The sequence below is a fragment of the Pinus tabuliformis genome, chromosome 9 (assembly GCF_031772625.1).
Source record: "Pinus tabuliformis cultivar Carrire ecotype Pingquan chromosome 9, CPIR1, whole genome shotgun sequence".
Lineage (NCBI taxonomy): Eukaryota > Viridiplantae > Streptophyta > Pinopsida > Pinales > Pinaceae > Pinus > Pinus tabuliformis.
The window spans coordinates 1,746,762,029-1,746,789,954 of NC_142307.1; the positions used below are offsets into that span (position 1 = coordinate 1,746,762,029).

Consider the following 27,926-nt stretch of genomic DNA (forward strand, 5'->3'; position numbering starts at 1 on the left):
GTTCCACCGAGCAACGGGCTCAATAAAAGTGACCTCAATGTGATATCATGGACATGTATTGCTCCTACAAATCTATCGTCCAGTGACTCGACGCCCTTGCCCTTGAAGTGGAACGTTAAGACCCTCATTCAGGTATCTACTTCTCATTCTATCTGAGGCCATTCGTCAGGTATACATTTGAAATAGGTGGGATTTCATCCTCTGCCATGTGACTTCTTGATCCATTTAGCACGCATGAAGATTCTAAATTTGTGATGAATACCATTCATTTGAATGATGGACTAAGAAAACGCCGCTTATATTCATATTTCGTTTTGATCTCACAACATGAGGGAGGATTGATGGAAATCAAGAATACTTGATAATCAATACAGACCAATTCATTTAAAATTCATTTGATAGTAAACTACACTAGCATTTGCACCAGACGTTGCAAAGAAAACGCCGTAAGGCAATGGATAACATATAACACTATGTAAAGCCATCAATAACATATGACACAAACTAACGCTTCTTTGACCCACCACCTCCGAGCTGGCACCCGTTGCGCTGGCAACCAACACCCGCGCAATTTCAAACGAGCCCTCGCGCCAAACATTCATTTGCACAACCGGAACAGGTCCTCTCGAGCATTCATTTCTCCCGCTCACAGTGCTTGCTCATTTGATCCATTCGCACAACCGGAACAGGTCCTCTCGAGCATTCGTTTCTCCCGCTCATGGTGCTTGCTCACCTCGCAGGTCCGCTCGCGGTGTTGAATCCCAGCAGGCTGTGCCCCAGGCGCAAGGTAAATTATACTCTGTGAACAATGACATCCACCATTTTGGCAACCAACACCCGCACAATTTCAAACGATCCCTCGCACCAAACATTCATTTGCTCCATTCGCACAACCGGAACAGGCCCTCTCGAGCATTCGTTTCTCCTGCTCACGGTGCTTGCTCACCTCGCAGGTCCGCTCGCGGTGTTGAATCCCCGCAGGCTATTCCCTAGGCGTAAGGTAAATTATACTCTGTGAACAATGACGTCCACCATTTTGGCAGGTGCCCGGAAGACCCATGCATACGAATCCCACCCCGTGCTGCTATAAATTGTCTGCATTGGCAGCTCCCAGCGTCTTGCGAAACATATACATTCAAGGTCTCCATTTGGGCGCAGGTTCAAGCGACACTGAAGGTGTTTTCCCATTGCATCGTAATCAGTTACCAAATTTATAACGAACCACTTAGCCATCCAGACATCTTAAATAGTTTTTAGGACGTGGTTTAATGGTTAATAGTTAAGTAGGGAGGTCTAATCTCAAACAAAATTATATATATCTGAAAATTGCTCCAAACGCGGTCCAATCTCAAGCAAAATTATATATATCTGAAAACTGCTCCAAACACAATTTTTTTAGTTGAAAAAAAAATACAATAAACCATCGCCATTACAATTGCAAACTCAAGCTCCTGCATCCAGTGTGCTTGATTGTGTACTACCCACTTAGCCATGGAGGCCATGAAAATCAGATAATCCTAAACCACCACCATTGCAAGCTTCCTGCATCCACTGTGCCTGCCTGTGCACTTTGCCAGGTGCATGGTTTATTTGGGCTTTTCATTGGGGTGAGATTTTGAGTACAAATATATTCAATTCTGTGAGAGGAATTTGGTGCACATTAATTTTCACATGCTTGCTAGGAAGGATGACCACGGAAAAATGCAAGGGCGCCAACCGGTGGAGCATTGATGTAAGAAGTAGGCTCAGACTACCTGAAGTATGTTGCCACATTTGCTTTATCCTCCTTTTCAACTGAAAACATTTTCCAATGCTCCTTTGGTGTGGTGCCATTGCTTTCTGCAATAAATGAATTATACCTTGCTATTTTAGCAACAAAAAATATAATTGCAAGTGAATCTCATTTTCGTGTCAGATCAACAACCTTTTTCTCGAACTTCTTGTTCCTACTTGCTGAAAGAAAACTGTGTTTTTTGTTATCAACCTTGAATATTTCTTTCATGTCTTCTTTTGCATTATTATGGCGATTTGGGTTCTATGTCAAATGAAGTGACCAGACTGTCATAAGATTAGGCTAGTAATGCAAGCAAGGCAATGATTGCATGTACATTTTGAATTGGTGCCTCAACAGGTGCTAGCATCTCTAACAATTTTTTGAAGTGATTGGTGTTGTTGGCCACATCTTATGTTGTCATCTTTATTTGTGAAAACTTCCTCAGCTATATCTTAGGATGACAGCTTGATATTCATAAATGTTAAACATCTTGAATTTCAATTGATTGTTGTGTTTGGCTACATATTAGGAGCCTCCTCTTTATTTGGTGAAGTTACCTCAGACAAATTTCACAGTTTTGGTGTTTTGGCACTGCTGATGTGAGTCATTTGATCATTAATTCTCAAAATGCTACAAGTAAGAGTCCTGTGATTATTAGTTTCCCATTTGTTGATTCTAGCAGTTCATATGGTATGTTTGACTTCATCTTCTTCCAGAATGCTAAATGATCTTGTTCAATAATGGAATTCCCATTTGCAGCTTCCAGATGAAATCCCATGCTGTTAAATTTTACAACCAGATCTGTTTTAGACAAAGAAGAAAGTCAAGCTAGCTACAGCCATGGTTCTGGTGTACTTTTGAGACTTCTAATTTGCATGGGTGTTTGTTGTATTGCTTGTTCTTTTTCAAATAGGTAACCAACCTGAAAATTAAAGTCTGACCTTCCTTATGAACAGACCATTAGCTTTCGTATCAAATATTGGAAAAAATTCCAGTGATCAAAGAGAGATATTGAGCTTGTGTTCGCAACACTAGAGTGCTCAGCAATTGGAATCAAATTTATTGATTAAGGCATGAATGTATAGCAAATAAAAGACATACCATCCACTGAAATATTTTAATTTTACCAGAAAAAATGATGTATTCACAGTGGACAAATATTAGAGAGAAAAATATACGATAGAGAATTGCAGTGCTTTGGAAATAAAATGCATGAGTCAACCTTACATTATCTTGAATTCTCCCACACTTACAGAGTGTGACTACAATTTATCTATTCAAGTTGTTCCTTGATTATCATGTTGTCTTCTCTGTTCAATTCTCCTCTGTCTTTCTTTTTTTGTGATAGTTTTTTTTGCCTCATTATATATTTTTTTATTATTTAATTAAATGTATTCAATACTTCTCTATAGATAAAGGCTAAAATGATTTTTTCTTCCTAAAGGGCTATTCATAAAGCAAGGGTCAGTTAACCTTCCTAAAGTACTATTCAACTGTCCTTACATAGACAGTAAGACAAAACCTTGCTTTCTAGGAGATGCAGGTCCAGAGGACATGTGAAGATTAACAAAAACTATAACATTCAGTGTATTCATCTTGCATGTTTTAGTTGATGTATTTCCTGCATTTTCTATCCCTGATAAACATGATTATTTGTTTGCCTCTTGTTAGAAAGGGGTAATTCGGGGATAATTGCTGCACAAGGCCTTGGGCTAACTTGGAATGTGTGTTACTCAATTTAAAATTCTGTTGTTGTTAACTCAATGTAGCTTAGTGTTACTGCCACTTGATTCAAGAAAAAAACGAAGTTGGATAAATAAGCTTAGAGTGTATTGTCTGAAGATCCAAGGCCCAAATTATTTGTTGAAGCCTGAATTTTATATTACCATGTATTGACTGAAAATCTAGAAATATATGGTAGTATTTTTTTTCTTGAGCTTTACTGCGTTATCAAAAAGCCCTATTTCTTTTCAACTTGTATGGATGTCTGGGGCTTGGCATGGTTTTTTGGCTGGATGTTTACACAACAGCTGTGTGAAGGGAAAACACTCTTCTGCTTTATATTTGTTGTAACTTGTTTTATGGTGCATCTATAGGCTGCAATAGTCAGTATATGTTGATGCAAACTTGGAACCCCGACGTTACCCCTATTAATACAGAGTTGGAGATCCATGTTAAAATGAATTACTGTATTGTGTTAATGCTGAGTTGGGGGCCATGCTAAAATAGGTTACTGTATTATATTAAGTTGGGTGTTAGGGTTCAAAACTCATTACACATCAAATAAATATTAAAAACTCGTCCAAAAGCCCAAACAAGAAGATTCAATCCGTAACATATGCAATAGCAAATTCATCCAACAATCTACAGAGGAGAATGCCACTGTGAAAACATATACCTACCATAGCACACAAACTATCTATAACCTGATACCATCAATCACAAAATCCATGAAGAGATGGCATATCTGCAACTGAAAATTAAAACAGCAGAGAAAAATTCTTTTAGTTCTTTTCATGTCCCTAAATGCCCCTTACATAGGTGAAGGCCTAATCTCTGAAAGCCTAAGGTGAAAGCCTAATCTCTGGAAACAACCTTAATATTAGATTTCAGCCAAAGATACAATTCTGATATATACCATACAATGACAAGAAGCACCTTTCACCAATGCAAATAACCCAGAACTAAATAATATTGCATTTCTAATTTATGAGCTGATATGCCAACCAGTCTTCAACCAGCAACTAATATACCATGCAATAATATGAAATAACACCATTCACTTATCACCTATTGACCGATTATCTGATTCAGATGCTTCAGTCACAGGCCCATTGTCCTCGGATCGTCCATATTTTTAGGGGGAGATAACTATGTCCACACTTTTTCTTTCGCCTCATTTTTTCTTATACTTTCTTCTGTAGTACTTATCATTAGTATCATTTGGTTCGTTTGTCTTGTTGTTATTCCAGAATTTGTCCCATCTTATTTTTATTAGATGTGGCATTTTGTTAAATTCTTCTAATCTTTTGTTCCATTCTGGGAAACTGTTGATATTTTCTGCTTGCTGCTCTTCCATTTTCCTCAAAGACTATGTTGTTCTTCCAGCTTCCTCCAAGATTTTGCATATTTTTGCCAAAAAACTGCTTCCGGTGGTTCCATCTTTAATGATCATCCAAGCTGGCACGATTTTTTCTTTGTTATCACTAAAATGTTATGGGGAGACACTGTAATGTTATGGGAAGACTTTTAGGGCCCAAGATTTTGCATATTTTTGCCAAAAAATTGCTCCGGTGGTTCCATCTTTAATTACCATCCAAGCTCGCACGATTTCTGCTTTCTTATCACTGAAATGTTATGGGGAGACACTGTAATGTTATGGGAAGATTTTTGCCCTAAATTTTAGTAGATCACTAAGGTTTTTTAATTTTTTACATTTTATATATATATTTTTTAAAACTTCCTTTCTGTTCAAATAATAAGATAGCAATTCTAGCATAAAGGTTGTCTGGTATTTCAATAGCGCAAACAGTCTTACAGTGCAGAACTAATCATTCAATAATCAAGCAGTAACAATGTAACCCATATCAACTATTCTGGTGAACCAATCCATTTCATAGCATTTCCAAATAATTCTAAACAAATCGTCAGCATGAAAATGCTAAAAAAATTACAGAGTTAGGGATCTTAGATATCATCATAGTTACAGAGACGCCTGCGACAATAAGGGGGCTTCAACCCAGGCCTGGATAACCTCCGGAGTTCTCTAAAGCGTTCTATGTCAAAAATTCATTTTCTTCATCAGTGTTCTCTGAGTGGCACCGAAGCGAATGCTGAAGAAGCTCTGGAATGAAGGATTTCTGGATGTGTTCAGGAAAAATACATATCCAGCCATGAAGTAAATTGATGTAAGAAAGAAGCAAATGGGCTCCATCACATCCCATGACACTTTCCATAATGTCAACCTCATTAAACCCGCTGTCTGAAGTCCAAAAAACCCCAACCCCAACCGTAATTCTGTCATGGCATGACTTTGAGCTTTTAGATCAATCTCCTCCTTTTCTTTCTCTAGTCTCTCCAGCTCTTCCTTGTAAGGATGGCTCTTCGTTGCAAGGGGCGTAGGCATGATCTTCTCGAAAGCTCTTGCTATCTGAAACCACACCAAAGAAAAAAGAATATCAGTGAAACCACAACTAAAAATCCCAAATCAGTGAATCCTGAGCCCCAGAAATGCTAAAGAAGCTCTAATTTAGATATACCTTGTAAGGACGACAATAGACAGTCTTTTTCAATACGAGAACATGACCCGATTCGTCAAGTAGCTTCGCTATTCCTTTCGCTTCTTCCTCTGAAGTCCCCTCCAACGACTCCACGTAAACTCGCAGCAGCTCGTCATATGAAATGCGGTCGTTGTGAATCCACTGTATTCTTTTTTTGGCATCCTCCAACCGGACGAATCTCAGCAATCTCCTGCCGTCCTCCGCCGATATCTGCCCGGCAGGAGGGCGGGCGTTCAAATACTGCAACTGTTCCTGCCATTGGAAGAATAGTTGGGAAGGAGGGAAAAGGTGGGACTGAAACTGAGATTGGCTCACCTTCGTCTGTTCCTGCCTGTACAAGAAACGGGAAGGGTGGCCACCAAAGGTGGTCTGCAGTTTAAAGGTCGAAACTCCGCGGAAACGAAGGGCATCAAGGGCATTGCGGAGGTATGCGCAGGTTCTGCGATTGGCAATAACCATGAATTCAAATCACAGTGACCACTCCATTCTGCCCGTGTCTCTTCCCCTTTCCATTGATCTAACGCTTGAAATTTGTGTAATCGTCTAACATCTAATCGTATGGTGCACAAAATGACACGTAATCAAGGAAGGGAGTTGATTCCAGAGGGAACGCCTTACGCCGTAAATATTAGAGTTTCCAAAATTTTGTAATAATATGTGTTGATTCCAGAGGGAACGCCTTATGGCGTAAATATTAGAGTTTCCAAAATTTTGTAACTACCTTAATATGTGACAATTTTATGACGACGTGTGATATCACATAAATCATAATATAAACCTGAAAATAGTGGAGAAAGTACAACACCAAACCACTATCAGTTTGTTTGGATAAGTACACATTGTAGTGGGATGTGTCCCACTACATCTAAATCGGAAGCATGATTTGTATTAGATAATCTTCTTACATTGCTATTGGTTTGGCATCTTTAGTGAAATACAAGTTTCACGATTCAACTTTTTCTCACATCTATCTTTGAATGTAAGCGCAACTCTAAACAATAATAATTTTAACATTCGCTGGTTCCCAAAGATGATAGAGTTCATGTAGAAATAGATGAGGTTTTCTCATGTATCACGCATTCGCAGCTGTTAGTGCGGTGTGTACTGTAATTATATTGCCCCCGTTTATTGAAATTGTGGCCCCATTATTTTAATGAAAATTTACAAATTTAATAGCCGCAGAAAATTAGAAAGCTATGTAAATGATTTTATTTATTTATTTTTTTTATAGAATTTGGAGATAAAATTATTGCAATTTAAGGTGAGGAAGATGTGTTGAATTTTTAAAAGATTTTTAATTGATTTTTAGATTAATTTTTGGGAAATATGTTCATCTTAATGTTTTGTATTGATTTTATGAGATTGTTCCAATTTTAATATGTTTATATTCTATGGAAATTAATATTTTACAATAAGATGTGCAATTCTTTTTATTTTCTCAAGTTAAATTGGATTTGTTCAATTCTAATAAGTTCATATTCTAATTAGATAGGGAAATTAATATAAGCAAATTTTATTTAGTAAAATCATCCATTTTACAGTAAAATATGTAATTCTTTTTTTCCGTCCAATTAAAATTAACTCATAATCTTTTTATAAATAATTAATAAAATAAATATGTACATTAATAAAACATTCTTAGTATTACAATAATTATTTTTATTATATTTATGAATCTTTCAATAACCACATTAATATTTTTAATATAATTATATTAATAAATATATAAATAAATTCACCACTTTTAGGGAGACAAAAACTACTCTATTCGGATAATTACATCACTTAAACTTAGTGTTCCATGAAAATTTCCCTTAATTTCAATTAAAAAAAAAAATAATTGGCCCAGAAGAATAGTGAAAACATCTACCATCAAACCGTTAGAGAACAGCCACGAAAATGTTTGCCCGTTATTTCGAGAGAATTCAAGCGTAAAGGAGAATCCGAACGACATGATATGACGTATCTGCAATGAATTCAACCGTTGCTTCGATTGACATTTGGTGTTTTCATTTGAAAATAAGATAGAATGTCGGCCGCTCCCTCTCAACTGTGTCGAATGCTCTCCACTTTCTATGAGAATCCTTGGCCATCTGTTTTGATATTATGTGGAACTAAACATGACGCTTACATCAACTAAGAGCACTAAGACTGCATGTTCGTCCGGTGTACGTTTATTTCAATAAAACAAAATAATTGTACTAACAATGAGCGCGCGTGTTTCGGATGCCAAATTCAAGATTGACTGCGTTCAAATGACAACCGTTAGATTGCCGTATAAGAGTCCAGGATTCAGATATTTTGATTATAACGTACATAAAAATAATTATTTCAATGCATGATCACTTTTTTTAGGTGTCGTGATCATCCCGTGTTTAGCAAATTCACAAGTAAATTTATCAATTACTGGAGCACTATGGTGCACGGATGTGAAACATTCAAACAAGAACAATTACCGGAGCAATAAGCAAGGACCTTGATAAAGAGCACTCAAATCGCTTTCATTCTGGTAACCTTAAACGGAATCCAGTAGGCAACAACTTCCTGAAGTAAATTGATTAGTTGCCGCATTTGTTACTGTGTGTAGAGATCACATTAACCTTCATAGTTGGGGATTGCAAATATGGATGGTTGAAATTACCAAATTTTAAGGAAACATTCGTGGCCTAAAACTAATCAGTAACAGTTCGAGTACCCGCTATCAATGTCAGCAGCCGTGGCTCCGATGCTCTTAAATTTATGCCCGGATTAGAGAAATTTAACTCACTGTAGCGCAGTAATTTTGTCAAATGGTGACAAGAAATTTGATAGTAAACTGCCAAAATCATGCTAAATGAAATCCACTTCTGAAATTTGGCCTGGGGATCCATTTCGGCATGACCCACATGCTGCAAAGTGCGCTTTCGGTATTACAAATTATGCAAACAACGTACACAGTGCTATCCCACTATGCCGTAGTGGACATAAATAATCTTTTAAGTGGCCAAATTTCTAAAGCCACTAAATGGACTCTATATAAGAAACTCTGCACTCAAAATACTTTCAAAGCAAATCGTCTCTCGAATATTCAGACAAGCTTCATAGAATTGCTGGTGCAGAATCTTTTTCTGATCAATTCGAATCGCTGTGATGCATTGCACTTGACAATAGTTTATATATAAGTTTAGGACCCCAAGTTCTATTGTATCAAGGATTGTCCTTCTGGTTTGTCAATGGCGGATCAAAAGTCCAGCGAGTGTAACATCAACATTGAAAGTAGCAGAGCAGAAAATTCTGAAAGTAATTTTGCTGAGGAGCCCAATATATTTACAAGATCAAACAAAATTCCAATCTGGAAGCTCGTTCTGAAGGATTTTCTTAGAAGAGTATGGAAGATGGGGAAAGACGATTGGCGAAAAGTTATACACGCGATCAAGGTTGGGCTTGCACTGTCAGTGGTATCTCTGTTCTATCTCATGGAGCCTTTATTTAATGGTGTGGGTAATAATGCCATCTGGGCTATCATGACCGTTGTGGTGGTTTTTGAGTTTACTGCAGGTAATTGCTAACACTTTTCGTTGATTATTCGATCAATTAGTTTAATCGATGCAAATCCTTGGATTAATACTATCGAACTTGAACAAACCTTTGTTCCGGTTCAGAATTACTGTTTTGTGTTTTTTCTTTTATACGTTAATGTAATTATAAATGCAGATGCGTCCATGTTTCGATCTTTTGGCTTTATAAAATTGGATTTAAAATGTCCTCATCTCAATAGGTTGAACAATTTTGTTAAAACCAAAGGTAATCGTAAGATATGACCTAATATTTTTGATTGGATATGCGTGCGAGTATAAGATTTCTTGTGAAATATCCTTGTGCAGGTGCCACTCTTATTAAGGGCTTGAATAGAGGAATCGGGACAGCGCTCGCAGGATCTCTTGGTATATTGGTTGGATGGGTAGCCCAAAGGGCCGGGACAGTAGGAGAACCCATTCTTATCGCTGCTTCGTGTTTCATTCTAGGTTTGATGATGTGCTGAACCTGTTTTTTGAATATTAAAAAATTGTATGATACACCTGTAAAAAGAAGTAACTTCCAAGAATATTTAGGAATTTACGGGGTGAGATTAAACTAATTATTATTTTAACAGGCATCTATCTAACATTGTTTTTTAAAATATATTTTTAAAATTTACAATAATATGAAAATAATAGAAATTTTGGTAACTCTGAAAATAATAAAAATTTTGATAAGATTAACAAAATTTTAAAGGTCTAAAATAAATTTGGGAGGGTGCAGAATCTATTTCCACCGCTTAAAAACTATTAAACTGATTTTTTAAATTCTTTAACCAGATTCCGTAAAAAAAAATCCTATTCAAACTGATTTTTTTAATTCTTTAACCAGATTCCGTAAAAAAAAAAAAATCCTCGTGATATCGGTAGGCATGGCCAAATTAAATTAAAAAAGCTTGGACATTTTACTTTAGATATCGTTCTTACCATAATTGTTTTTACAGGGGCATCTGCAACATACCTTCGGTTTTTCCCCAAAATAAAGCGCAAATACGATTACGGCGTTGTGATTTTTATCCTGACCTTCAATATGATAACAGTCTCCGGATACCGGGTTGACAACATATTTCGCATGGCTTACGAACGGCTTTCTACAATAGCGATTGGTTCCGCTATTTGCCTCGTTATAAGTTTATTCGTACTAATGGATTGTAGGTAAGCAATTTCAAGAATGAGGCAATGATTGGAATTTCCACGGATTTCTCACATTTCTTACCCAAGAAAGGAGCCAAATGACCTGACTGAGGATGAGCTGCGAGTTCCAAATGGAATTAGCGTTGCAGTGAAGAAATGAACACAGCTGAGCAGAGACTCGGATTGGAATCCTGCAACAAATTCATTCATTCACTTGAGCAAAGAGCGCGGCAGCGCAGACATAAAAATCGAGCTATCGTGAGATTTATATGGGTGAAGCAGCAGGGATGGTAGATTTTTGGGCATTTTGGTGTAGATCATGCACCGGTAGGTTTGCACAGGGCAAGGTAGCCGGTCTGCGTTAAGTATACAGTGCGGTATCTTTTTCGGGTGTCTGTTTGCTGCACCATGATTATAACAAGCCCATATCAGCTGCGAAACGAGCCGCTGAAACGAATGGCTCGCTGGCGGTGGGTCCGTCCTGCTTCTTCATTAACCTTTCAGTGTTCCAGATCAACGATCACACTTCATTCCATCGTCTAACATCATAAATCTACGGTCAACAATAGGACACAGCAGCACCTGGGGTAATTCATTCCAAATGGAAACGCCTTACGGCGTAATTAACTAAACTAAATCATTACATAATAAAACTACACTCAATTAATTAAATGAAGGAAAAAAAAAACTAAATTATTTTAAAAATTAAATTAATTTATTTTTTAATATTAACTTTATAAAATACAATCTTATTCTTATTTTTATTCCAACAGAAACAAAAAAAAAAATAAGATTGTGTTATTAGCAACTAGAATAGTAAGATTTTATTTTGATTTGTAACACAAATTTTTTATAAATCAAAAATGTTTCATTGAGGTTTAATGAAAGAGTGCATGGATATGGACCGTAGTTACCAAATTCGAATTCGGATTTGGATTGAATTCAATACGGAAAAAATTCAAGTCTTTAAAAGTCAATACAGAAAAATTTGGACACTATACATCTTACAAATAGTTAATTATATATATATATATATATATTATATTCAAAATTTTAATGAAAATATAAAAGTTGTATAAGTGGATTTTTTCCAAAATACAAGTTACTGTTTTTTTATGTTTTATATAAGAGTTATTGATTTGTAACCAATTTGCTATTTTATAATTTCTTGTATGTTAAGAATTATCTTTTTCTTAATTGCAATTTGCCATTTTCTAATATAGAACTTACTATTTTTTTATTTTTTCTATAAAAATATATATATATATATATATATATATATATATATATATATATATATATTCCCAATAAGAATTATCAATTTGCTAAGATAGAAAAAGTTGGTATTTTCTATACTATTGGAATTAAAAAAAAAAAGACTATTTTTATAGGAAAAAAAAATTATTCTTATAAGAAAATTTATAAAAGGTAATTGATCTTAGCATTAGCATTTTCTTTCTCTACATTATTTCAATTTTCCACCAGGGATGCCTAGTTCCAAACTTGTTTTGCCTTTTCCTATATTATTTTCACCAAGGTTGCACAGATCCGAACGTGTATTTTTCCAATGGATCAACAAAGCAAGGGTGGAATTAAAAATTTCTTCCAGTGCATCAACAAAACAAAGCTGGAATTAAAAATTTACCTTGCGATGACCATTCCTATTCAACAATTAAATGGTAAGTTCAATGGCCTATGGACCTATGGCGTTGTATCTGTCCTCGATGCTTCTATCGTGGCTGCTCCATGAGCCACCATTTTGTATCTTCTGATGTTTTTATATTGTCTCAATATAATACAATGATGATTTTTCTCTCTCAAGAAAAAAAGTTCAATGGCCTATTTCCACTAAGTCAACAATTGAAAACTAAGTTTTTCAGTTATTGAAATAAATGTAATTTTTTTTTTTTTTCAAAAATAAGTAAAAATATTGTAAATCAATACTTTTAAATTTACATACTTACAACAACATCTTCTGAATTTATAAAATATATCTAAACAATGTACCATCTTCTGAATTTATAAAATATATTTAAACAACGTTTGAAAATCCCTTAATTTGAAAAATTCTTATTTATTTAGTCAACCATGTAGATTTGTATATATCAAACTTCCAAATCTATTGCGTATGGCCATTGTTCAGCGGAAACACATTACGTATTCATGTTGGGGTGTGAAACACGTTCAAGTTGAGGGACGAAATAAAAGACATCGAATTGGAGAAAGTGACTTTGACAAAAATGTAGCACCGTACCGAATTGGAATTTACCGAATTAATCGCCGTACCGAACCGAACTGGCATTAACCTATTTTTTTGAACGATACCAATGAACTTGGTAACTATGATATGGACATATTTTGAGAGCATGTGAGTAGCCTTAAATTTTAGGAGATATCAAAAAGGACGTTGTTGTCGTTAACATCAAGTGTTCTTAACATCTAAACAGAAAAGTTCATATATTTTTTTAAATCGATACACAATATAGAATTGAAACAATGATATTCATAATCGGAGTGCCAATTATACAATCTGAAATTAACATTTAAAATAACTTATACAATTTGAAGTTTTCCATATACTGTATTTTTTATTATGTTTATTTATATATATAATTAATCTTTACATATGTGTACAATCAAAAACTTTTTAACGAATATGAAAACAATTTAAATTTCATCACTATTTTAATATATTTAAATTTTATCACTATTTTATCACTATTTTAATAGGAAATACCAACATATGTCGTTGGCCTAACATGTCAAATTAATGGGGGAACACGATGATTCCAACCCCGCGGTCTCCCCCAAAATAGTGCAGCGTTTAATTTTTTATCCGCATCGTTTTGACTTTGGTATGGTTTGTTATGCGGGTTTGTCGGTGGTGGGTCGACCTACCGAGTCGACGTGGCTTCGACACCCGTCCGCCTCTTTTTAATTAGAATGTCTTTAAAACGGTTGGTTTAATTGGTCGTTATTATATGTGTGCGTGTGATTAAATAGGGGGTTGGGCCCAATTTGTCACGCCTCCAGCTTACGGTACATTTTTAACCATACTTGGTAAGGTGCGATACCACCAAACACTTTCTTTTTACCAACACTTATGTTTGTGGACTACGCCTAACCACTTATTTTTACTTAGTTTGTGTTTTGCAACCAAGTATTATTAATGTTTCCTTTATACCAATGAACACCCATACACATTCATTAACATCAGCAATTATACATGAAGAACACAATTGCATAGTATAAAGGGAGTGGCAACTCCATGAACAATGAGTCTGCTCGAATAATATATTATACAGTCTTTTACAAATTACAAGCTTTACAAAAATACTTGGAAACTCCAAGTTTCATACTTAGCCAATTTTACAATCTTCGGCAAGCACGGTTGCCTAGCTCGTTGGTGCCTCTACACGGTCGCCGTACGACTCACCAACCCTTCGTTCACCTTGTCGCACGATCGTGTTGTTTGCCCAACTTGGGCGTGCCTCCAAGTCGCCACACATGGGCGCCTCTACCCGAGACACTCCTCCGTTCACAATCTCAACACTTCACCAAAAGTCACACCGTGCACACTTGCACAATGGGCGGGTGCTCACCCGAGTCACCCAAGAACCCGTGCCAAGTCGTCGCACAAACCGAGTGTTCACCCTTCGTCTCACTGTCGGGCACTCCTTCGCACAACTCGGGCACCACACATCTGTGCATGCCCTTCTCTAACCAGCGGGCGCTCCTCTACCCGCGCCCTTCACCCAAACCAAGAAACGACACTTAACTTCGTGCGGCCTTGCCCAAGAACGGGCGCATCACCAAACTGCGCCTTTCTCCTTTGCTGCGTCCACACCTCAGTTCTGCGCCTTTCTCTTCTTCATGAGCGAAGTTCTTGTTGAGCGATGGTGCGATGGTTCCAAATGCCATCCACGCATCTCCAATATATATGAGCGTAGGGCGAGGTCGCAGCTACCCAGCCGACCTGCCCACGCCCTCAAACTTCATCGCAAATGTGAGTCGGCCATCCTCCAAATGCTTTCAACCATCGTCGGCCTTGCACCGTTTGTTGGTCGGCCCGTGGGTTGAGCCAACCGCTCCCCACGCCTATATAACTCGTCCACCCAACCTTTCACGCACTTAACATCTTCGCACGTTTTGGTTGAGTTCGCACTCCAGCCGGAGCGCGCACATAAAGACTGCATGCCCTTACACAATTGGTCGGGTATGATTGTTGACCAACCGACCAATAATTTTAGTTTTTTTAATATAAATTAGAAATTCAAAAACTCAAAGTCTAAATTTGGGGTCACTGGTTTTTTTAAGAAGGTGACAAATTCTCCCTTTCTGACCGTCGGAATCTGTCATCGTGAAATGCAAATCTGTCACCTCATTAGCTACCGTCATATTTAATCAAAATCCCAGATTTGGTGGGCCTCCAAATTTAGTTGACGCTTTACTAAATTTAACTAGTGAGCCTAGTTGACCAAAACATTCACTAACCATAACTTTTTCATAAAAACTCGAATTGAAGTGTCATTTATGTCGCTGGAAATCTTGTGAAGAGATCTTTAATCTGATCCTAGTGTCGTTGCGATCTAAGGACTTTGATTTTTGAACATTTCCTAAGCCAAATTTGATTTTTGAGCTTTCTGGAGCCACCTCGATCACATGATGAAAAGATAAATTGTTCATGGAAAATTGTATCAGAGGGCCTCTATTGTATGATTCTAAAAAGATCTCTTTAAAATGCAACTTCACAAGGTAAGTATACCTTTTATATATTTGTGATGGAGTGGAAAGACTTTTATATATGTGTTGCAAAGGCCAATAAGATGGGGATTAAAAGATGTGTAGGTGCACTAGTTATCAAAGTTCTAGTCCATTTAGAAGTTTCATTCTTCATCTTATGCTTCACTATCTTGAAATAAAGAATTACTGAGAGGGGGGATGAAGTAGTAATAGTGAGATTCTTAAAACTTTTTATGAATATGTCTTTAGTTCTTTCCTCTATTGTATGTTACTTTGTGAGAATTCATACATAATACAAATGAACAACAAGATAAGAAATTCACATGTACATACAATCCATCACATGAGAAGCATACACATATTGACATCGGTATTTTTATGTGGAAACCCAAAGGGAGAAAACCACCAATTTGTTTGTTGTTATGATGTAAATAAAGCACCTACTTAATTACATCAGTTTGTTTGTGAGAATCCACTCACATGAGGCACTAAAGCTCTTAATATAGCAAGCACCTACTTTCCAAGAAGCACCAACCTCTTATGGACACAGGCCACCACCTGCTCTAGCCATTATTCTACCTTTAATACAATTTCAAACGAAAACAAAGGCAAATACAAATACATAACAATACTAATCTGGTTTACTGAAGAATCAACTTTTGCTCTTGGTCCTTTATTGTTCCATAGGCTCTCTCGGCCTCACATAGCAGCACCCTATCCTCTCCACCCTGGCTTCTATTCCATAGGATCTCTGCAACACTCTGCTCCAATTGAACACTTGGGCCAATTTCTCAGCTCTCACACTCTTCAATGCATGCAACAATAATCTATTCCCCCCTTTGCACAATGGAAATCACTTGTTTTGATCCTCTGCACAATTCTTCCTCTACTATCATTTTCCACACTGCCCGAGTGTACCTTTGTATGACACCTCCATATTGTTGCTGCATTTGTTGCCTGAGTTTTGTCGTTACATGAAACGAGAGGATGGGCTCCTCAGTGCTTCACCAATTCTATGTGTCATCCTCTATACCGAGAATTTAATCTCAGTCCACCTACACAATCCAATGAGAATCCCCATGCTTATTCATGGCTTCGAAGAGCTTGAATGTACTTTAGAGTGGCTTGTTTGTTCCTCATTTAAGTCTATAAGATGTGCACGGGAGATAAGAGATGCCTTTCTTCCAACATCACGACTAGACCAACAGTTCTTCCCTGAGAATCATGGTCCTCATTCCCTTGACCAAGCAATTTTTGCAGTTGCGATTAACTCCATCAACGAACTTCTCGAACACATTTACTCAGAACTTGTTGAACCATTCATCCTTTAATACTTTTTGCAGCAATATCAGAGCTATAACACATCGTAACTTATATACAAAGAACGTTACGAAATTGCACAAACCGTTGGAAATTATCTTCTTAGAGCAATTTCTAGTGGAGAAGGTTTGATGTAGGCCTTGATCCCATCTGTTATCTGAAACATGGCTGCAAATCTCTCTGCCTCAATGCTAGTCTTGTTGTCATCAATGCCAACATACCAAATGCCACAAACCATCGAGGCAATGCCAATTGTCCAACAATCTCCCCCTATGGCATTGATGGCAACAACATAAGCTCCCCTTGAAACCAAGAATGGTATTCTTCTCCCCCTTTGGCATCAATGGAAAAGGATGCCCTTGAATACTCCCCCGAAACCACTGAATCCTACTCTTAAATTGATCCCATATGTTGAGTAGCTTCCAACGCACACTATAGTTGAGTCATTTCGTCGGGGGAGTCACAACCCCTATCTGTTGCCTGATATATTCAAAGGGTTCTGTTGCCAGTGGTTTAGTAAATATATCTGCAAGTTGGTTTTTAGTGGCCACATTTTCAAGTCTAACATCATTGTTTGCAACCTATTCTCTTAAGAAATAGAACTTTATAGGAATGTGCTTGGTCTTTGAATGCATGACTGGATTCTTAGAGATACTGATGGCACTTGTATTATCACACATGATTGGAATAGGATCAGTCAACTCTACCTTAATATGCTTCAAGGTCTGCTTCATCCACAGAATTTGCGAGCAACAAGTGGTAGTTGAAATATACTCTGCTTCATCAACTAATAATGAAATGGAGGATTGTTTCTTACTGACCCATAACACTAAGCAGTTTCTTAAAAAGAATGTTGCACTTGAGGTGATCTTCCTGTCATCAATATTTCTTACCCAATCAGCATCAGTGTAGGCCTTCAACTTACTTTCTTTGCTTTTAGCATTCCAAAGTCCATAATCCATTGTCCCTTTAAGATATTTGAAAATGCTTTTGACATCAATGACGTTACTTTCATGAGGGAAAGCTTGAAATCTGGGCACAAGACCCAACACTTGTATGATGTCTAGTCGCAAAACTGTGAGAGACAATAGGCTTTCTATTATGGATCTGTATTCAGTCTGATTTACTAGTGGTGTCTCATCTTCCTTGCATAATTTGAAACCTATAACCATAGGTGTGCTAACTAGCTTGCAATTTTCTAACCCAAACTTCTTCATAGTTTCTCGTAGGTACTTGGATTGGGAAATAAACACTCCATTTTGAGACTGAAAATTTTGTAATCCTGAGAAGAAAGAAAACTCTCTGATCATGGAAATATCAAACTTTGTCTCCTTATAGTTTGTGAATTGATGTCCCAATTGTTCCATGTCACTGCCAAAGATTATGTTGTCCACATATGCTACTACAATTAATAGATGACCGCCCTCAAACTTTATGTATAAATTGTTTTCTATAATACCTTTCTTCAAGTCTTATTGTTGAACTTATCGATCTAGTCTTCCGTACAAATCTCTCAGAGCTAGTTTGAGTCCATATAAGGCCTTTATCTTTATCTTTAGTGAGCGTGAATTCTTTTGGATACTCAATATAAACCTCTTCTTCTAGATCTCCATTGAGAAAGGTATACTTCACATCCATTTGATATACCTTGATATTTTTATGACTGGAAAAGGAAAGAAACATTCTGATAGCTTCCAGTCTCACTACTGGTGCAAAGGTTTCTTCAAAATCTACCCCTTTTATCTAGGCATACCCTTTGCAAACCAATTGCGCCTTGTTCCTAATTACTTGACCCTGCTCATTTAGCTTTTTTCTGAAAACCCATTTGGTTCCAATGACATTTTTCTTTTTTGTCTTGGAACAAGTTCCTAAGTGTCATTATTTTAAATTTGGTCGAGTTCTTCATTCATAGCTCTCACCCAGAATTTGTCCTCACTTGCCTGGATGAGATTTTTAGGCTCAATTTGAGACAACAAAGGAATATTTTCACAACTTGAACTGCCAACAAGTTTCCTCCTGGTTTGAACACTATGTCTTTGATCTCCAAGAATATGACTCTCAGGATGTTCCTTCTGTACATAGCTGGAAAGTATTTTGGGCCTTGGAGTTGTGCTCATTTCCTCACCTTCATTATATGAATTTGTTTCATATTGATCTAAGGTCCTGACGTTTAGACTCTCTTCTCTATTTAAGTTCATGTTTCCTTTGGAGGAATCAAGTTGTGAAGCTACTTCATCTATTACTACATCATTGCAATCCTCAAGCATCTTTGTTCATTTGTTGTAGAACTTATATCCTTTAATTTGAGCAGAGTACCCAAGTAATATACCCTCATGAGCACATGAATCAAACTTTCCGGGATTTTTGTCATTCCTTCTAATAAAGCATTTTCTCCCAAACTCCTTCAAGTGTTTAACTAATGCAGGTCTTCCCTTCCACAACTCGTGGCAAGTTTTATCACTATTTGGCCTACGTTGAGTTCTGTTTGGTAGGTATATTGTTGCTTGTGTTGTTTCTCCCCAGAAGATGTGGGATACATCTTCTTCACCCAACATAGTTATGGCCATTTTCTCAATTGTTTTCTTCTTTCTCTCAACTAGATTTTGTTGTGGAGTTCTAGCCGCTGAATACTTCTTCCTAATTCCATGCTCTTCACAAAATTCTTCAAACTCTCTTGACGTGTATTCTCATCCTCTGTCTGATCTTAAGCGTTTGATCATTAAGTCTTTCTCATTTTCTACTTAAGCTTTACTTTTTTTTTTAATGCTTCTGATTTTTCTTTTATGAGCGCAGTCCAAGTGGCCCTAGTAAAATCATCAATGAGTAGCATAAAATACATTTCTCCTTTCGGTTTTTTTGCTCTAGTTGGCCCACATATATCTATGTGAATTAGCTCGAGTGGTCTAGATGAAGAGATCTATTTTGACTTGAAATGAGTCCTATTTTACTTACTAAATTGACATGACTTGTAGATTGAATTATCAGGCCTTGACAGTCTTGGAAAACCTCTCATTTCTCCCATCTTGCTGACTCTAATAAAACCATCAAAATTCATATGACCAAGTCTCTTGTGCCACAATCGTGCTTCATTCATTTTGTTTAAATCACAATTTACTCTGGAGCAATCAAACACATATACATTGTTGTGAGTTTTGATTGTTTTTCCCACATCTTTCTCATTTCGAATCTCATAGACCTTGAATCAAAAGATCACATCATAGCCATTATCACACATATAGATTACACTAAACAAGTTTTTCTTGAGACCTTCCACGTACAACACATTTTGAGCTTTCGTCTTTTGATCCAGACTGACTATGCCTTTACCATTAATTCTTGTTGGGGAATTGTTTCCAAAAGTGACATTGTTCCCTCTGCCTTTTTATTTTAGCAACATAATTTGATCTTATCCCCAATCATACGCTTGGAACAACCATTATCCACATACCATCTATTATTTTCATTATCTACGGATAGAGCCAATCCACATTGCATGCTCTTTTCAGTTTTTCATTTCCAATTCTCCTTGTCCTTTTGAGAAGCTAACTATCGAATATTTTTGGACTTAGATAGGTACTCAAACCTGCTTCTACACTCACTTGCCTTGTGCCCAAAATTATTACATTTGAAACACTCAACATCAGTTAACAGGGGAGAGAAGGCATTTCGATCTCTTAGAGGAGAGTTTTGATATCTAAAATTATGATACTTATTATATCTAGGATTTTCAACTCTTCCAACGTTGATCCTTCTACAATCAAAAACCTTATGTCTAAAGCTATGACACTTATAACAATAAGTATAAAATAAATAAGTGTATGTATTGTTGCAAGGTTTATGAGTTTGTACATGTAGGTACTTCTCTTGTCTGGATGATTGATTCATTCTCTATTGGTGTGGCTCCTTGGGGTGGATGGAGTGATTATTGCAATGACGATATCCTCTTTTACTTGCTTCCCTTTTTTCTTCATTGATTCTTTATTGAAGCTTCTTTGCATAGCTTTGTGGTTCCTCAAACACTGCAGACCTGAAGTTTATCTTTCCGGTAGAATATTCTTATTTTCTTTAGTATCCCATACTTGTTTTGTTTCCTAGAAACGTTTGACTATTTAGAATCCGATCAAGCTTTCTTGTGCCTTCTACAGATTTTTCATTTAAACCTTTTTCAGTCTCTACTTTCTCAAGATTCTTTCTCAAGGAGAAGACCTCTACCTTGAGACTCTGGCATTTTTCTTCTCATTCATGGATCAAATCACAAAGAACTTCTTCCTTTCGCTTAGGTTCTTCTAATTTGACTTTCAAGGTCAGAATTTCATCTTTGCTTGTTTTTGTGATTGTTTCCATCTGCACCTTGAACCACTCTTGTTTTAAATGTTTGTTCTCTTTTTTAGTCTCTCTCATGTTCCCTATTTTTCTTCCAGTAGAAGGGCTAAACTATCTTTCATTTTAATGGCTTCTTCAAGTTTCTATTTTTGATAAAAAAAAAATCTTCATTGTTTGATTTGTACATACCTTCTTCAGCATGCTGCAGTTGCTCTTTTAGTTGGCTGTTATTTTTCCTGACCTTCTTTAAGTCATCAAGAGCATTTATGAGTTCCCATTCAAAGTCCACTATTCCTACTTCTTCTTCTTCCTCTTCAAAATCAATAATATTTTGTTTCTTGGAGTCTACTCCAAATGCCATAAGTAAGTACTTATCTTAATCATCTTCTGAAGAGTTTTTGTTGTTTGAACCTGGTGTTGAACTACCCACTTTGGTGTAGAGCTCCTTTTTCTTATAGAACTTCTTCTTCTAATGTTTTTGAGATTTGTTTCTAAATTTCTAACCATCTTAATTTTTAGTCCTTTATTTGTAAGGACACTTGGACGAGAAATGTTCAACTCTACCACAGTCAAATCATTTAAAGGGAAACTTCCCTTTATATTTTCCTGAGCCACGCTTCAATTTCCTAGAAAATTGAGCCAACTCCTAATGAAATTCACAGCTGGAGAAGTCTTGATGATATTTGTACTCCTTGGCCTTCTTGGACACTTTGAATGTTGCCTCCTTGGGTTTAGACATCTCTCTTTCTACTCTCATCTCATAGGCTATGAGAGTACCAACCAACTGGTCCATCTTGGGATCCTTTAAATTAGCCATTTCTTCAATAGATGTTACTTTGACATTAAATCTCATGGGTTGGTATCTTAAGACTTTTTGAACAATCATATCTTCCTTGACTTCTTCACCAAGTCCTCTAATCATATTGGTTACTTCATCAACTTCAAGGAAGTATTATGCTTTGATTTCTTCTTTACTCATTTTTAAACTTCCAAACCTCATTCTAAAAGTTTGAATTTTGGCCTACTTGACTTTGCCATCTCATTCATGACTCTGATTGAGCTTCACCCACGCTTCCTTGGAACACCTAAAGTGCATAACCTTTACGAATTCATATTGACTAAGCCTAAAGAGAATGTAATTCTTGGCTTTAGCGTTATTTCCATACATTCTTTTACCATATACATCAGTGGGAGGGATATCCAGGACATCATAATCTACTAGTACAGAACTCCAAACATCTAATCCTAGGGACATAAGATAGGCTTCCATCGTAACTTTCCAAAAGGCATAGTTTGTCCCATTAAAGACTGGTATATTTCTTGAGTAAGCATCTTGACTATCTTGCCTACACATAATTCTTTATGGATGTACCTTCTAGTGGTTGGATTGTTCCTAAAGGAACTTGGCTCTAATACCAATTGTTGAAATAAGGAATTACTGAGAGGGGAGGGGGCAAATCAGTAATAGTGAGATTCTCAAAACTTTTTATGAATATGTTTTTAGTTCTTTCCTCTATTGTTTGTTACTTATGTGTGCATTCATACATAATACAAATGAACAACAAGATAATACATTCACATGCACATACAATCCAACACATGAGAAACATACACATATTGGCACCAGTATTTTTACGTCGAACCCCAAAGGGAGATAACCGCTAATTTCTTTGTTGTTATGATATAAATTAAGCACCTACTTAATTACATGAGTTTGTTTCTGAGCACCCACTCACAAGAGGAACCGACCCCCTTAGGATATCAGCCACCTACTTTCCAAGAGGAACCAAACTCTCATGGATGCATTCTGCCCCCTATTCTAGCCATTGTTCTACCTTTCATACAATTTTCAAACCAAAAATAGAGGAAAATACAAATACAGAACAATACTAATCTGGTTTACTGCGGAATCAACTTCTTCTCTTTTTCCTCTACTATTCCACAGGTTGTCTCAGCCTCACATAGCAGCACCTTATCCTCTGCACTCTACCTTCTATTCCACAGGTTCTCTGCAACACTCTGCTCCAATTCAACACTTGGGCTAATTACTCATCTCTCACATGCTCTGCTCTACACTCTTTAGTGCATGAAGCAATACTTTCTTCCCCACTTTGTTCAATGGAAATCAATTGTTTTGATCCTTTGATGCACTCTGCACAATGTTGCCTCTATTGTTAGTTTCCACAATGTCTCAGTGTACCTCCTTATAACACCTCCATATTGTTTTTGCGTCTGTTACCTGATTTTTACCACTACATTAAATATGAGGATGGGCTCCTGAGTGCTTCACCAACTCTCTGTGTGATCCTCCATGCTGAGAATTTAATCTCAGTCCACCTGCACACTCCAATGAGACTCCCCATGTTTATTCATGGCTTCACAAAGCTTGATTGTACTTTAGAGTGGCTTATATGTTCGTCATTTAAATCTATAAGATGTGCACGGGAGAAGAAATGGATTTCTTCCAACATCAATACCAACCCAGTAGTTCTTCCCTGAGAATCATGGTCCTCGTTGCCTTGACCAAGCAATTTCTGTAATTTGAATTAACTCCATCAACCAACTTCTCCGAGCACATTTACTCAGCAATTACCTACCCATTCATTCTGTAATGTTATGTACAGCAATATCGGAGCTATAACACATTTTAACTTATATAAAATGAACATTACGAATTCGCACTATTTTGATACCTTTATCCGTTAGTGCTTAGCCCCCTTATCGCTTTCTTTCTCATATGATGATTTCCTGAGATTGTTGGATTAGTGATTAGGTGCTTGGACCTAGATTCTCATGTCAGGGAACTATCTGCCTATGTATATCTTTCGCTCTTGGTTCTTTTGGGTTTCCTTGACCAAGCACCAACACATCAAAGCTCCTCCATATTAGAACTTTCTCATAATTCAATTAGAGAGGTCCCCAAAATTTTTACCTCTGAAATGTACTTTCCACACGTCTTTTCAACACTCAAGTGCTAAGGTCTGCTTTATGCTATTGGTCCTTTAAATCCATACAACCAAGTTCTATACATTATTGGAGCTCCCTATTTTGTAACTTCTCTCCAAATCACAATTATGGACGACCTCTGAAATTCTGACATATAAAATATTTTTTATGTGGCATCACATAGCACATAGGTGCTTAGGCCTTCTTTTCACCCTTGGTCCTTTGGATCTCCCACAACCATGTGTTAGTCCACATCGGAGCCCATTTATCGGATTAGAACTTTTCTATAAAGAAATTAGACAAGAGTTATGAAAAATACAACCTCCGATATGTTGATGTCTGAGATGATGACATGTTTTCATCATCACTCCACGTGGTGACTCCTTAGTGCTGACATTTGTCACCCTGATTTTCCCCATTAGGCCACCAAAAACGTTGAATCTAACAACCACATGTCCACCGTATAGTCACATAATGTTGACATTATATGCCGCATCATCTCTTGAGGGGCCAATCAATTGTTGCCATGCGTCTATTAGAGGAGAGAGAAAGGGCCTTATTGGTCCTTGGTTTTTCACCGAATTCCTTTGTAATTTCTCTCCTTCACAAACTTTGATGCTTCCAAGGAAATTCAATTTATAAGAAATTATGAAGTTTTGAGATTTCGATATGCCTTTCTGTGCCATATGCTCTAACCTTTGATATTGTGACTTGCTCTGATATCTCAGGTTCCGAAATCTCTAAGCTACGGAGGTTACAAACCTCTGAAAATAGGCTCCAATATTTGATTGCTCATTTTAGGTTTCTTTTAGATAGATTGTCAAGGTCACGGTAGTCCTGATGGCTCCCTACTTCTGATATTCAGCCTTCACAATTTTGTCTCTCGATATTTGACCTGCTTCAAAGGAATCGAAGCTCCTTTTATTTGGCTATTAATAACTTTTAATCCCAATGGTCATTTCTAGACTTCCACATATCGTTGAAAAGATCTTTCAGAGTAATTTTCAATGGAGAAGGTCTGATGTAGGATTTGAGCCCATATGTTACCTGAAACATGGTTGCAACTCTCTCTGCCTCAATGCTAGTCCATTGTCATCAATGCCAACTTTCCAACACATTAAGAATTAATTAGAAAGGCCAAATTTCATGAACTTAATGTTACATATGTTACCGATAACTTATATAGTAAGGATCAAATAATTGAACATGTATTTAGAGATGTCACTCCAACAAGGTTTCAAGATGAATTTTGCTTCCTTTATACCAGCACACTTTCTTGTAAAGGTATGCTTTACCACCATACAATTTTGTTGGTTGAAATTTATTAGTGCATAAAAATGTACTGTTAATGCATAATCCTCCCACCTCAGCCAAAGGGAATAAATGTGTTTTAACCTAGAGTTGGTTTTGTTTGTTAAAGTCAATTTCAATGTCTTGAGTCAACATGTAGATTTCATTCCTATTGTGGAACATGCCAATGTTTTTAAAATTTTGGCCAAAGAAATGAGTCATGTGATGTATGTTGAGGTAGTTATGAGGAGCCATCATTGCATTATAATAAAACAGACAACCCCGAGAAATGAGTCATGTGATGTATGTTGAGGTAGTTATGAGGAGCCATCATTGCATTATAATAAAAGCGACAACCTCGAGTAAGTCGTAAAGGAAAAAATATTTTATATCAAATATGAAAGTAATTAGAAAAATAAAATTTTATATTGAATATGAAAGTAATGATTACAAAAATGGATGTGATTTCTTTCAATAAATGAGATGTTTCATCCTCAAATAAATAATAATATAGAATGTCAAAGTTTAACTTCCACCATGAATTGAGAAGAGATTGTACTCTTTTTTCTAGCACAAAATCTTAAGTTCATTATGGAAGCAGGAAATTTAATCCTTTAGGAAGTTAAAACAATCATACATAGATGATGAGGATCTAAGTAATGATAGCTATAGGCTGTTGTAATAAAAAAGATGACTAAATATAAAGAAATGTTGACTTAATGTAAGGTGTTTATGAATTCATCTCTACATTGATGTGAGTATATAAATTATATTCCAACACCAAAGATTTTAATCTATGATCTTTAAGGAAGAAACACATGTTTTTGGCTTCAAGTCCACTCAAGTTGTACACGTAATAATCTAACTTAAAGTCACAATTTAGCAACAAATTATTTTGATTGTAAGACTTAAAAATAATTTAATTTAACATTATAATTCAACTTGACATTAAATATAGATGTATGAAAGCCTTGTTTGTACAATAAGATATCCCTTAAAGTAACAACTTGACACATTTATACAATTTGAGATTTTTCTTCATACTTAGTGATTGAATTCTTATTAGTTTTCTTTTGTGTTTAATTTGTATGTGATATATTTCCTTGGTACTTATAATTGTCTTCCAATGTTTAATTTGTGTGAATTTGTCGTATAATATATATTACCATTGTTGCCATCGTTCCCATATCATGTGTAAAATATGTTAGAAAGAATGCCCAAGTTCAACTAAAAGGAAAACGTAAGCAAGCATACGCTTTTGGAGGGGCCACTCAATAAAAAAGAGTTTTGAAAGATTGGATTTTTCTTTGACACGTTCAAGTTTTCATTTATCACCACGTAAGCATTGTTGTATTCCAAAAAAATATTTCTAGTATAGCTATAAATGTGCCAATAATCACAGCGCTTACAGACAGAAAAATCAAATCTTACTTGCAACATCGTAGACTAAAACGGCAATGGATGAGTCTCGTATGTAACTTGGTACCAAACTCCGAAAACGTTCCTGTCCAGCTGTATCCCTAATGATATACAAAATGAAACATACATCCATGAAATAATAAGTAACAAGAAATTAAGCCTGCACATTATGTCACATCCTATAAAATCAGAAATCTTGGGTATAAAAGAAGCAAAAGTAAATGAACGACGTACCGAACAATTCACATGAGAATACAATTCGAACTCATGCTTAAATTAAAGAAATATTGCAGTTCAATTCACCCGCAACATAATCATATTGTATGATTAAGTAAATGATAATAGAGGATCATGAATATTGACTCCAACTTCTAACGTATTTCCCCTTGGAGTATGCTTCGTAAATACAAAACAAGGTCAGCCTATCTTCAACCTAAACATATATATGGATCGAGATATTTCATATGCAAATGATATAAAAAACACTCAATCAAATTCTTGAAAGTACAAGGTTATCCCCTATGAGTATTCTTCTTAAATACAGAACAGGGTCAGCCTATCTTCAACCTAAACATATAGGAGTTGTCTATAATGCGATTTTTTGGATATTCCGGTGACGGAATCCGGCGGAAGAAATTGAGGTTAAATCTTGATTTGTTGCAGTTAAAATGGTTTTTTAACTACATATTTGGATTCAGCACCCTGAAAAACCCTTGGGATGCTTTCATTGTGCAGAAACTAGCTATCAAACTTGCGATTCCAATAAATTCCTGCCGGATTTCAACCGGAAAAACCCGCCGAAAAAGCTTTCAAAAAGTGGCGTTATAGACAACTGCAAACATATATGGATCGAGGTATTTTATATGCAAATGATATAAAAAAACTCAATCAAATTCTTGAACGTACAAGGCTATCCCCTTGGAATATTCTTCTTAAATACATAACAAGGTCAGGTTATCTTCAACCTTAACATATATATGGATCGAGGTATTTTATATGCAAATGATATAAAAAAAACTCAATCAAATTCTTGAAAGTATAAAGCTGTAACGGAATCCTATTATATAAATAAATTTTGATAATAATATTTTTTTTTACGTTTTTTTTTCAACATGGTTTTTATAGGGGATCAATATCATA

The 27,926-nt window shown here is 36.2% G+C and overlaps 1 protein-coding gene across 1 annotated transcript in view; it reads right to left on the minus strand.

Annotated features, from left to right (window-relative positions):
- Positions 1 to 27,926, minus strand: part of LOC149155691 (ras-related protein RABH1e-like) — a 224,987-nt gene that overhangs the window by 158,204 nt on the left and 38,857 nt on the right. The window contains exon 3 of the mRNA XM_089441074.1: positions 26,799 to 26,887. Coding sequence (XP_089297200.1) covers positions 26,799 to 26,887 — 89 coding nt within the window. The remainder of the gene's footprint in view (positions 1 to 26,798; positions 26,888 to 27,926) is intronic.